The sequence below is a fragment of the Pelodiscus sinensis genome, chromosome 14 (genome assembly GCF_049634645.1).
Source record: "Pelodiscus sinensis isolate JC-2024 chromosome 14, ASM4963464v1, whole genome shotgun sequence".
In the NCBI taxonomy this organism is placed as follows: domain Eukaryota; kingdom Metazoa; phylum Chordata; order Testudines; family Trionychidae; genus Pelodiscus; species Pelodiscus sinensis.
In genome coordinates, this window is record NC_134724.1 from 1288260 (window position 1) to 1300652 (window position 12393).

At 47.5% G+C, this 12393-nt stretch overlaps 1 protein-coding gene across 1 annotated transcript in view; it reads left to right on the top strand.

Annotated features, from left to right (window-relative positions):
* Positions 1 to 5686: 5686 nt before the first annotated feature.
* Positions 5687 to 12393, top strand: part of UACA (uveal autoantigen with coiled-coil domains and ankyrin repeats) — a 50015-nt gene continuing 43308 nt past the window's right edge. The window contains exon 1 of the mRNA XM_075896811.1: positions 5687 to 5842. Within this exon, the coding sequence (XP_075752926.1) occupies positions 5786 to 5842 (57 nt within the window). The 5' untranslated portion in view covers positions 5687 to 5785. The remainder of the gene's footprint in view (positions 5843 to 12393) is intronic.

Below are 12393 nucleotides of genomic sequence, written 5' to 3' on the forward strand. Positions count from 1 at the left end.
CACTTTTTGCCAATCTAGACGCGCTTTTGCACAAAAAAGCCCCGATCGCCATTTTCGCCATCGGGGCTTTTTTGCGCAAAACAAATCTGAGCTGTCTACACTGGCCCTTTTGTGCAAACGTTTTGCGCAAAAGGGACTTTTGCCTGAACGGGAGCAGCATCGTATTTCCGCAAGGAGCACTGATCTCAGACAGTAGGAAGTCAGTGTTCATGCGGAAATTCAAGAGCCTCTTCCGCAAAATGGCGGCTCATTAGATATGCAAATGAGGCTCGGCGCTATTCCACGCATAGCTCTGGCGCAAGATGGCGCCAGTGTAGACATAGCCCCAGTGTTTTGCTGCATTCGCTGGAACCGTTCCTGTGATGGGGAGGGCATAGGACGTGCGCAGGAGAAGCTGCGGAGCAGGTGGATTCCCCAGACATTCCAGGCCTGGTTTGGGAAGTGGGGGGCAAGCTCCCGGGGAGAGGGGAGAGGGCCTGGCCGAGGCACCTGGCAGGAGAACATGGTCCCCTCCTCTGGCAGGGCACTAGTGGCTTGGGGAGTGTCACCGTGTTCTGAGCATTAGCAAGAAGCTGTGGGATTCAGCAACATGGAATACGAGGACTCCTTGCACTCGAAAGCACAAGGGGCTTAAATTGGAGAAGAAGCCCTCGGACGGGGAACGCTCCCACTCACCTTGAAGCATTTTTGCTAATGACGTTAGATGCCAACTGGGGTGTTTTAATCACCATCTCTCTGCCATCAGTGGCATCCAGCTCCCCATCCAGCTCCTTGCCGGAGGATGCGGTGAAGGCCAGGACTTTAACAGGGTTCGGAAAAGAGCTAGATACATTCATGGAGGTTAGGTCCATCAATGGATATTGATGTTAGTAAGTTTGTCTCCTCTAGACCGTTGTGACTCAAGTTACCCCAGGGAAGTGGAATAAAGATGGTGGCAGTGGGAGAAGCTGACCAAAGCTCGTCTGAAATGTCAATGTAAAATCCCATGTTTCTGTAGTTTTTTCTATTTTATTTAGTGCATTTACTTTTGTGAAGGTAAAAATCGCGTGAAAGGCTTGGGACTTTGAAACCCCGTTTCTGAGAGCAGCCTCTTGGTCGTGTTTTGTATCGAACAACTCAGAAGCTGTTTGCTTGATTCGGACCCGTGTTAGCACGGAGCAGACGTTTTGCTAGTGTGAGACGAGGCTGCATGCTGTGAAAGACTGGACTCAAGAGAGGCCACGAAGGTTTGTTTTTTCACTGTCTGTGGATGCAGGCACTTCCATGGCTTTCATCCAGATAGCATCTGAACACCTTCTCGGAGCTGCTGATGCTCAGGTGTGCTGTAGGAAGGAACTGTGGAGGCTCTGTAGCCCTATCTAGGCTTAGGAAATTCTCCATTATTGTTAATATCTTTCCATCTCTCTGGGTGTAAGCAACGCTGGGAGTGCTCGCAGAGAAGGGCTGTCAGCTGTTGCTGACATTTTTATCCTCACATCAGATTTAGAGTCCTTGTGAGCAGGGTTAGATGAGGTGATTAGCTAGCCTGGGTCTCCCAGGAGCGATGGTAGCAACCATGGGAATGTCTGTGCAGAGAAGGGTACAAAGGAAAGGTACCGGCTCTTTCATTGCTCAAGTGCCTCTGGCTGGCTGACTCACCGAGTGTCAATGAAGAAAAGCTGGATCTTTGTGACAGTCTCATGGAGCGTGGGACTACAGGCATCTCCATAAAAGAGAGTTTCCTGAGAATCAACTTTTTATTAGGCAGGTGCACGGGGTTGAGGAGAAACGGTGAGTGCTTAGGGAGAGAGGCAGAGACTCGAAATCTGCCACTTGGCCTGGAGTTTAAACTCTGTACACGTCTGGACTGGATTCCTGTAAGACAGGGTCAGATTTGGACATGAGAATTGCCTTCTAATAATGGGGCCAAAAGAGTAACAAAAGCTTTATTGTACTGAATAGGATGCTGCTACATTTGTTGGGTGTCTCCAGAAGATTCTGTCCCTCTAACGTAAAACAGCAAACCATCAACGCATGCCCAGTGTAGGCGTCACTGTTCCAATATTCGCTGTGGTCTTTAATCCAGTTCAATACAACATTAGTTCATTTGTCTACACTTGTCCAAAGACAACCAATTACTTTTCCAGCCAAGCAAATGCTTGCTTGTCTCAAACCAATTGATTGTCTGCAAAATATTTGGGTAATAGAAGAAAAGATACATTCAAATGGATAAAGGAAGCGTTTGGGAGATGTTTGGAGCAGTGAGAGTTGTCACTCATAGTGCTGTCTTAATCTGCTTAAGGAGGCATTGTCAGGCTGAGCTAGACACAAAGTTTCTATTTGGTGTGACCAAGGTTTTACAAAACTGAGCAGCAATCACAATCTTCAGAGGGGTAGCTGAATGAGTCTGTAACAGGAAAAGCTTAAAAAAAACAACAAATAGTCTAGTAGCACCTTAAAGACTAACAAAACATGTAGATGGTACCATGAGATTTCATGGGCACAACCCACTTCTTCAGATGACTGGAGTGTTGGAAGTCCAGAACCAAGAATAAATAAGGGAAAGAAGGGGTGGGGGGGAAGGAGAAGGAAAAAAAATGGAGGGGAGGAATTAAAAAGAGACAGTAAGTAGACAAGCTTCAGAGGTATCAGAGGGGTAGCTGTGTTAATCTGGATCTGCAAAAGTGACAAGGAGTCCTGTAGCACCTTATAGACTAACAGATGTATTGGAGCTTTCGTGGGCATAGACCCACTTCGTCAGATGCATGTAGTGGAAATATCCAGAGGCAGGTATAAATATGCAGGCCAGAATCAGGCTTGAGATAACGAGGTTAATTCAATCCAGTAGGATGAGGCCCACTTCTAGTAGCTGATCTGGAGGTGTGAATACCAAGAGAGGAGAAGCTGATTTTGTAGTTAGCGAGCTATTCACAGTCTTTGTTTAATCCTGAGTTGATGGTGTCAAACTTGCAGATGAACTGTAACTCAGCAGTTTCTCCTACAACAACCTGTAGAACACTTCATGTCTCCCTGGACACACAATTGCAGATCTAAAGGTAGCCATCCTGCAGCAAAAAAACTTCAAGACCAGACTTCAAAGATAAACTGATTGAATTAACTTTGTTATCTCTAGTCTGATTCTGGCCTGCATATTTATACCTGCCTCTGGATAGCCACTACAAGTGTCTGACAAAGTGGGTCTCTGCTCATGAAAGCTTATGCTCCAATACATCTGTTAGTCTACAAGGTGCTACAGGACTCCTTGAAGCTTCAGAGGAATAGCCGAGTTAGTTTGTTACAGGAAAAACTTAAAAAACAACAAATAGTCTAGTAGCACCTTAAAGACTAAATAGTTACAAGAGGCTGATAAGAACCATTAGTTTGCCTTGGAAAGGAAGATGACCAACACCAGATTCTACACAGACATCAAGAACCATTAGCACCTTATTGTTTGTTTGGTTGATAATGTGCGAGCCATCCCATAGCCCAATTCATACCAATTGCATAAGAATTAAACTTGTGAATGAAGTTAAGTTCCAACCCTTCTCTGTGTATTTGGCTTGCAGAATTGGTCTGAAACAAAATGGTGACTTGGAGATCCATTAATGAGTGTCCAAGAAGATTAAAGTGTCTCCAACAGGTTTTTGTGTGTTGCCTTTTCAGATATCTGATTTGTGTCCATTGATTCTTTCCTGTAGAGACTGTCCAGTTTGGCCAATACACCTGGCAGTGGGGCACTGTTGGCATTTGATGGCATAGATCACATTAGTGGATGTGCAGTTAAATGAGCTTCTGATTTGGTGGTTGATGTGGTTGGCTCCAGTGATGAAATTGCTTGTGTAGATGTGTGGGCAGAGTTGGCACTGGGGCTGATTGCAGAGGTGGGTTCCTGGATGATTATGATGGAGGTGTGTTGCGTGGTTACTGGAAAGAATGTGTTTCAGGTTAGGGGGTTGTATGTAAGTGAGAATTGGCCAATTCAACACACCTCCAAAGCCTATCCCTCTGAAGCTTATCTGCTCACTGTCTCTTTTTTCTTCCTCCCCTCCATTTTTTCCTTCTCCCTCCCCCCCTTCCTCTGTCCATTATTTATTCTTGGATCTGGACTTCCAACACTCCTGTCATCTGAAGAAGTGTGTTGTGCCCACGAAAGCTCATGATCCCATCTACATGTTTTATTAATCTCTAAGGTGCTACTAGACTATTTGTTGTGCTTTAAGCAATCACAATAGTGATGATTGGGAATGATTGTTGCTGTGCAATCTGCCTAAGTTGGAATTTCCCAACACAGTTCTACTGTGTGATGGGGTGCGCGAGTGATAAAGCTGTGCCAAAAAACATCCTTAAAAAACCCTCACTGAGTCTGTTTCTGAGGAGGTAAATGGAACAGGGTTCCCTTTCACCATAGGCTATGTCTAGACTGCAAGCCTCTTTCGAAAGAGACTTTTTTGAAAGATACTTTCGAAAAAGAGCCTCTAGACTACAATCAGTACTTTAGAAAAAGCAAGCTGCTTTTTTGAAAGAGAGCACCCAGGCAGTCTGGAAGCTCTCTTTCGAAAAAGCACAGTTTGCATTACATAGCGCCTTTTTTCGAAAGAGCACTTTTCAAAAGAGGCGTTCTTCCTCGTGAAATGAGGAGTACCGCTGTCAAAAGAAAAGCCGCGGTCTTTCGATTTAATTTCGAAAGAACGCGGCTGTAGTCTAGATGCAGGTGAAGTTTTTTCGAAAAAACCCTGCAGTCTAGACACAGCTCATGTTTCGGATTCTTGTGGGGTGGTGCTGTTTCTTGGGTTATTATTTTAGGTAAATACACACTGCAGACAGCAGCCGCCCCCACAAACACTGCAGGGAGGCGGCGAGGAGACCTGTGGCACCTTATAGACTAACCGAAGTGTTGGAGCATAAGCTTTCGTGGGCAAAGACCCACTTCGTCAGATGCATGTCTGATACTCTGATACTATAGGGAGGAGCAGCCCCTCCCCCCACATAACACTACCGAGAGCAGCTGCCCCCCCCAAACACAGCAGGGAGGAGCCACCCCCACATAACACTGCAGAAAGCAGCCCCCCCAACACAGCAGGGAGGAGCCACCCCCCCACATAACACTGCAGAAAGCAGCCCCCCCAACACAGCAGGGAGGAGCCACCCCCCCACATAACACTGCAGAAAGCAGCCCCCCCAACACAGCAGGGAGCAGCCCCCCCACATAACACTGCAGAAAGCAGCCCCCCCAACACAGCAGGGAGGAGCCACCCCCCCACATAACACTGCAGAAAGCAGCCCCCCAACACAGCAGGGAGGAGCCACCCCCCCCACATAACACTGCAGAAAGCAGCCCCCCCAACACAGCAGGGAGGAGCTGCCCCCCCCATAACACTGCAGAAAGCAGCCCCCCCAACACAGCAGGGAGGAGCCCCCCCCCCCACATAACACTGCAGAAAGCAGCCCCCCCAACACAGCAGGGAGGAGCAGGGACCCGCCGTCCCCCCACGCACACTGCAGGGAGCGCTGGGGAGCTGCTGCTGCTGCGGCGCCCCCTAGCGGCCGCGCTCTAGCCCTGCCGCGGCCGCTGCCCAGGGGGCGGGGCTCGGAGCGGCCAGGTGCGCGAGCCCCGCCCTCGCCCAGGTGAGGCTCACCGAGCCTTTTTCAAAGGGGGAAGTCCCGCCCCCGCGCCCCGTTCCCATTGGCGGGCGCGAGGGGCCGGGGCCGGCGATTGGCTGCGGCGGGCAGAGGGGCGGCGCCGCTGGACCGCGCAGCAGGCTCGGGGCCGCGCGCCTGCAGAGTCGCGGTGCCGCCCGGCCGCAGCATGAAGAGTCTCAAGTCCCGCCTGAGGCGGCACGAAGTGTTGGCGGGCACCGCCGCCGTGAGTCCGGGGGCCGCGGGGGGGAGTGATATGGGGGGCTCTGGGGCAGTGTGTGGGGCGGGGCTGTGGGGGGAGGTGCGAGTTGGGGGGCAGTGTGTGGGGCGGGGCTGCGGGGGGAGGTGCGAGTGGGGGGCAGTGTGTGGGGCGGGGCTGCGGGGGGAGGTGCGAGTGGGGGGCAGTGTGTGGGGCGGGGCTGTGGGGGGAGGTGCGAGTTGGGGGGCAGTGTGTGGGGCGGGGCTGCGGGGGGAGGTGCGAGCTGGGGGGCAGTGTGTGGGGCGGGGCTGTGGGGGGAGGTGCGAGTTGGGGGGCAGTGTGTGGGGCGGGGCTGTGGGGGGAGGTGCGAGTTGGGGGGCAGTGTGTGCGGCGGGGCTGTGGGGGGAGGTGCGAGTTGGGGGGCAGTGTGTGGGGCCGGGCTGCGGGGGGAGGTGCGAGTTGGGGGGCAGTGTGTGGGGCCGGGCTGCGGGGGGAGGTGCGAGTTGGGGGGCAGTGTGTGGGGCCGGGCTGCGGGGGGAGGTGCGAGTTGGGGGGCAGTGTGTGGGGCCGGGCTGCGGGGGGAGGTGCGAGTTGGGGGGGCAGTGTGTGGGGCCGGGCTGCGGGGGGAGGTGCGAGTTGGGGGGGCAGTGTGTGGGGCCGGGCCGCGGGGGGGGCGTGTGAGTTGGGGGGCAGTGTGTGGGGCCGGGCCGCGGGGGGGGGTTGGGGGGCAGTGTATGGGGCCAGGCTGCAGGGGCCATGGGGTGTCAGGGGCTGCGGGTAGAGGGCTGGGCTGTATGATGATCAGTGGGGGGGCTCTGTGCTTTTGGCTGGGGGCATGGAGCAGTGTGGGGGAGGGCTGTGGGGTGTAGCAGGGGGGCCGCAGAGCGATGGGGGGAGGGCTGGAGGAATGGGGGCGGCAGTGGGGTGAGGGCTGTGCTGGGAGGGTTTGTGCATGGGGCAGGATTCTCTGTCCCCTGCCAGCTCACCAGAGCCCCGCATGCAGGATTTTGTCCCTTCTTGTAAAGATCACTAGATAGTGTTTCAATAGACCGGACATGCACTGGGAATGCGTTTTTATCTCTAAGGAAACTTGTGTCTACTCCACACTTGGAAATGTGGCTTATTGGAAAGAGATGTAGAAATACTCTGAAAGGCAGCCTTGGCCTTTGGGGAACTGGACTCTGGAATCTTGCTTGGTATAATGCTAATTCTTCTCTTTATGGAAGTACCATGTTTCGCATTGTTACCTAGTAGATACATTCAGGAGTAATAGCCTTACACTATTTTGTGATAGTCAGTAGAAGTCATCTTTACAATAGTTTGCTTTTTCAGAGCAAATATCACATGGTGATACCCGAATGTTAAGAAATGCTTTAGTAAATCACAACATTGGTATTCAATATAGACAATTTTGAAAGCAAATAAGAAGATAGGGGATTTAGGTCAAGTACAGTCCGATGGTAAATGTGATTCATTTGCCCCAGCAAGCTATTTTTAAAAGTTGAGATTAGCTTGGTTTATGATTAAATTGCTTTTTTTGAGATTATAAATCACTAATCACGACTGAACAGTAATTTCCATTCTAAAAAGGAATTGAGTGATATGAAATCGCTATTGCTATTGCTAGCGTGATTTGGCACTTACAGAAATGAAGAATTTGTATTCCTAGCTAAATGAAGATGGCAGCAGATGATTATATGGTGCACAATGAGTGTCAATTTAAAAAATTGAGGTGTGTTGTCGGTACTAGTTATTAAATTAGTGCATAACTTCGAGATAATCAGGCCCTGAACTATTTACCAGGTTTACAAAGTGTAGTTTATAAGTTTGCTGTGGAAAACTGTGTGGGTGGCTGTTAATATGGGTAAAGGGAAATGCCACTGAGAATTCCAGGCACTGTTGGTAACTGCTGTTGAAGGGAAGAGAATGGGAATCCTGCTGAGTTACTGTCTCTTGGGATCTCTCTCTCTTTTTTTTTTTTTTATAATTATTGTATTAGAATTTTGGTTAGTAGGTATCCAACAAATCCAAACCCTTCCCCTCCTCCCTGCTTCTAGACCCTAGAAGGGGGGAAAGGTACTTCCTTTCTCATCCTTGTTTTTTGAGCCTTTTTTTCCAGATAGGAACTCTCCCACAGCTTCGATATTTTTGAAAGATGGTTCTTAGTGAGTAGCCTCACTGCCTGCCTGTGGTGCTTTTCAGATCTTTCTTAAGCAGTAGTAGAATGAAATTGAAAGAATTAGTGTCAATTTCTCTGCTATCTTCAAAGATTTGAATAACTGCTGTTATCAGTCTTGTTAACTTCTTGATGGGGTTGCTTCTTGGGAAAGCTTTAAGCAGCCCATTCAGTCACATGAATGGTTTCAGACCCAGTTAAACAGTGCGGTTGTGTTTCATGTTGAGAGGCTAACTTTGGAACTGTAGGGTGTAAGAACTACTTACAATAAAAAGCTATATTCTACTAAACTGAGCGCTCAGCATACCATCTACCACCTCCTGTCAAGGAAAGTGCCTTATTCACCAATAGTAAATGGATTTTCGTAGGTTCTCAAGATGTATGCAATCTTATTGGTGTCAGTTGCTCATGTTTAGAGGTGGTCGCAGCAGCATTCAACCCTAAATCTCGTACATTCTTGAGATTCCAAGATGTGCTGATGCTGTAGAGTTTTTGAGTGGTTCAGTTCTGCATTCCTGTAAGTTACACTAGGAATTCAAGTGAGGATACTGATCCTTATTTTGGAACAAATGAAATGCAAAAGATTAGTTGTGCATCAAGAAACAGCAATGGCTACTGAATCTCTCTGCATCATTGGCGAAAAGAGGTTGTGTATTAGTTTATTCCGTCCAAGTTTCTTTATTTGTTGAAGTTAAACAGTTGGGGATTGGCAGCTTTTTCCGGTAGTCAGATTTCTTGTACTCATTGTATACTAATAGTTGTTATAGCATCACACAGAGGATTTTATTATTTTAGAGCAGGGGTGGGGAGCCTTTTTTGGGTTGGGGTCCGCTGACTTGCAGAAAAATCAGTTGGGGGCTGAACACAAGGGTGAAACAACAACCCCCCACACTGATGTGGCCCCTGACTGAGGCCTTGAAAGACATTCCTCTTACACACCTGAGCCCGGGGTGGGTGGGTGTGTTACCGGCTAGTAGATTTTGTGTGCTCTAGCCCTTCGCTGGGGGGGACCCCTGACTTTGGGGGCCAGGTCCAGACAAGCCTGGGGGCCACGTCCAACCCCCGGGCCTTAGGTTCACCACCCCTGTTTTAGAGTGTTCTACGAATATAGCTACATATGCCCAGTCTCAGTGAAATGACGTGCTCAACACTTGACGAGAAGTGAGCTTATTAATTGGTTAATGGGGAGGACAGTTTGTAGGGGTATAGAGGAGCACGATCCTCATAAAGCTTAGTGTGGGAGGGAAAGCAACAGTAAAATGGGAGGACTGGGAAGTGTGTAGGAAACAAGGAGGAATGTCATTGTGCTCATGCACTAATTAATGTCTTTTTATAATGGAAAATATGGAGCAAGCTTTGATCTCAGTCCGCCCATCTAGTTTTGTTTAATAACTTCTCAGCTTTAATAAAGCAATCTCCTGAATACACTCTGTGCATTATTTTTTTTGATTGTTTTCACATCTGTTGAGCCAGAATTGGAATACTTTATTATGCATCTTCAGAAGTGTTTTGTCAGACAAGTGATTTTTTTTTTCATTAAATCATGTAGTTTAGAAGTATAGAGTTCATTGCTAGTGACTTTCTCAATAGAGTTCAGTTCTAATAATTGCACCATCCTCATCAGTTCTGGTCAATATTGTTTGTGTGACTTCTCAGCACATTATAGTTACCTTTTGGTGTGCAATATATCGTGAAGCTTTATAAATATATTTTTTCAGTCTTGTAAAGTTTTATTTTGTGGCTAAATCTAAAATAGTGTTTTATATTGAGACTTAGCCACTACATTTTAGGTGGAAAACTAATATTTATTGAAAATATCTCAACAAGGCTGACTTAAATAATCCTTTAGCATTGTATTTTTGGAAACAGTTCAATATGCCTGTCAATTCTGTATTGATACGCTACAAATGAGCGAGCAATTTCCTGAAAACAAATTTAAAAACAGAAGATTTAAACACAGTGCCCAATAACATTGGTGGCAGATGCAACTTAACTTGTACAAATGTAAGGTAATGCTTGTTGACAAAAATAGCATGACCGTCACACGCGTACTGATGGGCTCTGGAGTTCCAGGGGGGAAAAGCGGTAGGAGTGCTTGTGGTGAAAGGTCACTTACTTGAAGCAATGGCGGTTAAGAATAGATATCTTGGATATCTTTAAGAGAAACTACTGAAATTATATCATTGACTGCTGGTATGTCCACATCTGGTTCCAGTTGTCTGCCTTGCCTGAAAGATTTAGTGGAGGCTGAGCGTGTCTGTCTGGAGTAGGACATCAAAGATAGTTGGAAACGATTGACATTGGCACATATGAAAGTTCAGTGATCATTGTTTAAAGAAGAATTTGAGGGGACTTGGAGTCCAAATAAAGGGCCTATTTAAAAACAAATTACTTTACACTCATCCTGCACTGGTAGAGTGGGGAAGATATTTTGGGGGAGGAGGGGCTGAATGAGGAAGAAATCTAAATTAAACCACATTAGCACTCATAAAAAGAGAGAATACTTTATTCATTGCACAGTCTATGAGAATTCTGCTGTGAGAGGTCAAAATTGATATTCTGTGCAGAATGTTGAAAGAGATGGATGGATAATTGTGACCACTGACGGTGGTGGTGGTCCAAAATATGTGGGGTTTTTTAAGCGTTCTTTTCTAGAAGATTCAGGAAAAAAATTCCCACCTTGCTATGTAAATCTCCACTATTGTCTTTAACTGAGTGTTTTTTGTCTTCAGAACAGAATCATTAGGCACTGGTCATTGCTAGATGCAGAGTATTGGAGTATGTGGATGTGTGGTCCAATCTACCAATATGTAAATCCCTGTGAACCTTTAATCCAATTGTGCAAACACTTTCACTTTCTTTTACTGTGTTAATATATTGATAAGAATTAAGTGCCAACAATTTTGGTTGTTGGTTCTAATAATTTCTTAGAACAAATTGTGGCATGCTGTATTGTACTGTTTACACCAAAATAAGAGGAGTGAAACTTTCAATACATATGCGTGGCTCAATATAATTCTCTTTAGTAAGATGTGTTTTTCTTATCCCAAACGTGGTACTCAAACTGAACCAGGTCCAGACATCCTTAACTAGATTAAAATGGGAAATACCACCTCTAGGTTATCCTAGTTTTGGTTAGTTCATAATGTATCTCGAATAATTCTGCCATGTTTCTGTAAAGCATATATGGCTTAAAAAGAAAGTTCCTGAAAGCTGAACTGTAAATTGAATTGTTGAGCCTTTTGGGTAATTAAAATGCCTGTTCTGAGGACAAGCTTTTTGATGTGCTGAAAAATGGTAAGCAGTTCCTGTTTTGATGACTCTACATGTATGGGCTGAGGGACAGACTGTTAGATCAATAAAGTTTATTGGCTGATGGTTTTTTGCTGATTTAAAACAATTGCTCTCCCCTTATCTTCATATTCAAGAATCAGAATTCTGAAAGAATGAAAAGCAAGTTCTGAGGATATTGCTGTACTTCGTTATAGATGACTTTTTCCTCCACATTTCTTTATGTAATGATTTGTCTGATGTTGCTCAGTTCCGTAAATCAGTTTTTTCTTCATTTAAATCATTGCTCTGGGGTGGGGCCAGGTGAGAAGCACCTCTCTATGGCTGCCGCAGCTCCAGGCACATGTACCCCAGAAGACAGGTCTAGGTTCATCCTCCCCCTGCACTTCCCAGCTAGAGGGAGGAATGTGGCAAACTGTGTACTTTCCCCTCGCTGCCTAAAGTGCATCTCGGGTGAGTGTGGCAGGGGCACCTGTTCCTTAGCCAGGCCTGAGTTGGGGCTGTGGCAGGGGTCTCTCCTCCTGCCCCACAGCCCTGAGTGCCTGCGCGGTACTTAATAGGCTGCTGCATGGCTGCGCAGCTTGGAGAAACTTAGGTATAGGCACTACCTACACTGATGGGATGGGTTCTACTGTTGGCATAGGGAATCTGCCGCCCTGCAAGGCAAAAGCTAGGCTGATGTAAGGCTTCTTTAGTCAACCTAGTACCTTCTAAAGCCGGGATTAGGCTGGTTTAACTATGTCCTGTGGGTGTGGATTTTTCACATCCCTGAGTGTGACCCAGCTATGTCACTAACTCCTTAGTGTAGACCAGGCCGAAGGGCAGGTTGATGCTACGGCTTGTGTCCCTCAGTTGGAAGGCGGCCTGCGCGAGTCGCACTCTGCCTCCTGGTTTCCATCTGCTTCTGCTGGGCTTGTACCTGCGCTCTGCACCTCCCAGACACAGCGTAGCTGTTACGGTGGGGTTCTGTCCGCTCTCCGTGGGTGTGTTGGGAGTGGGGATGTAGCGGCCCTGAAGAGGCTGTAGAGATCTCTTGGTCTTAACTGTTGCTGTGGTCTAGGTACCACTTGCATTGCTCAGTAACCACACTAGGGCTACGTCTACACTGGCC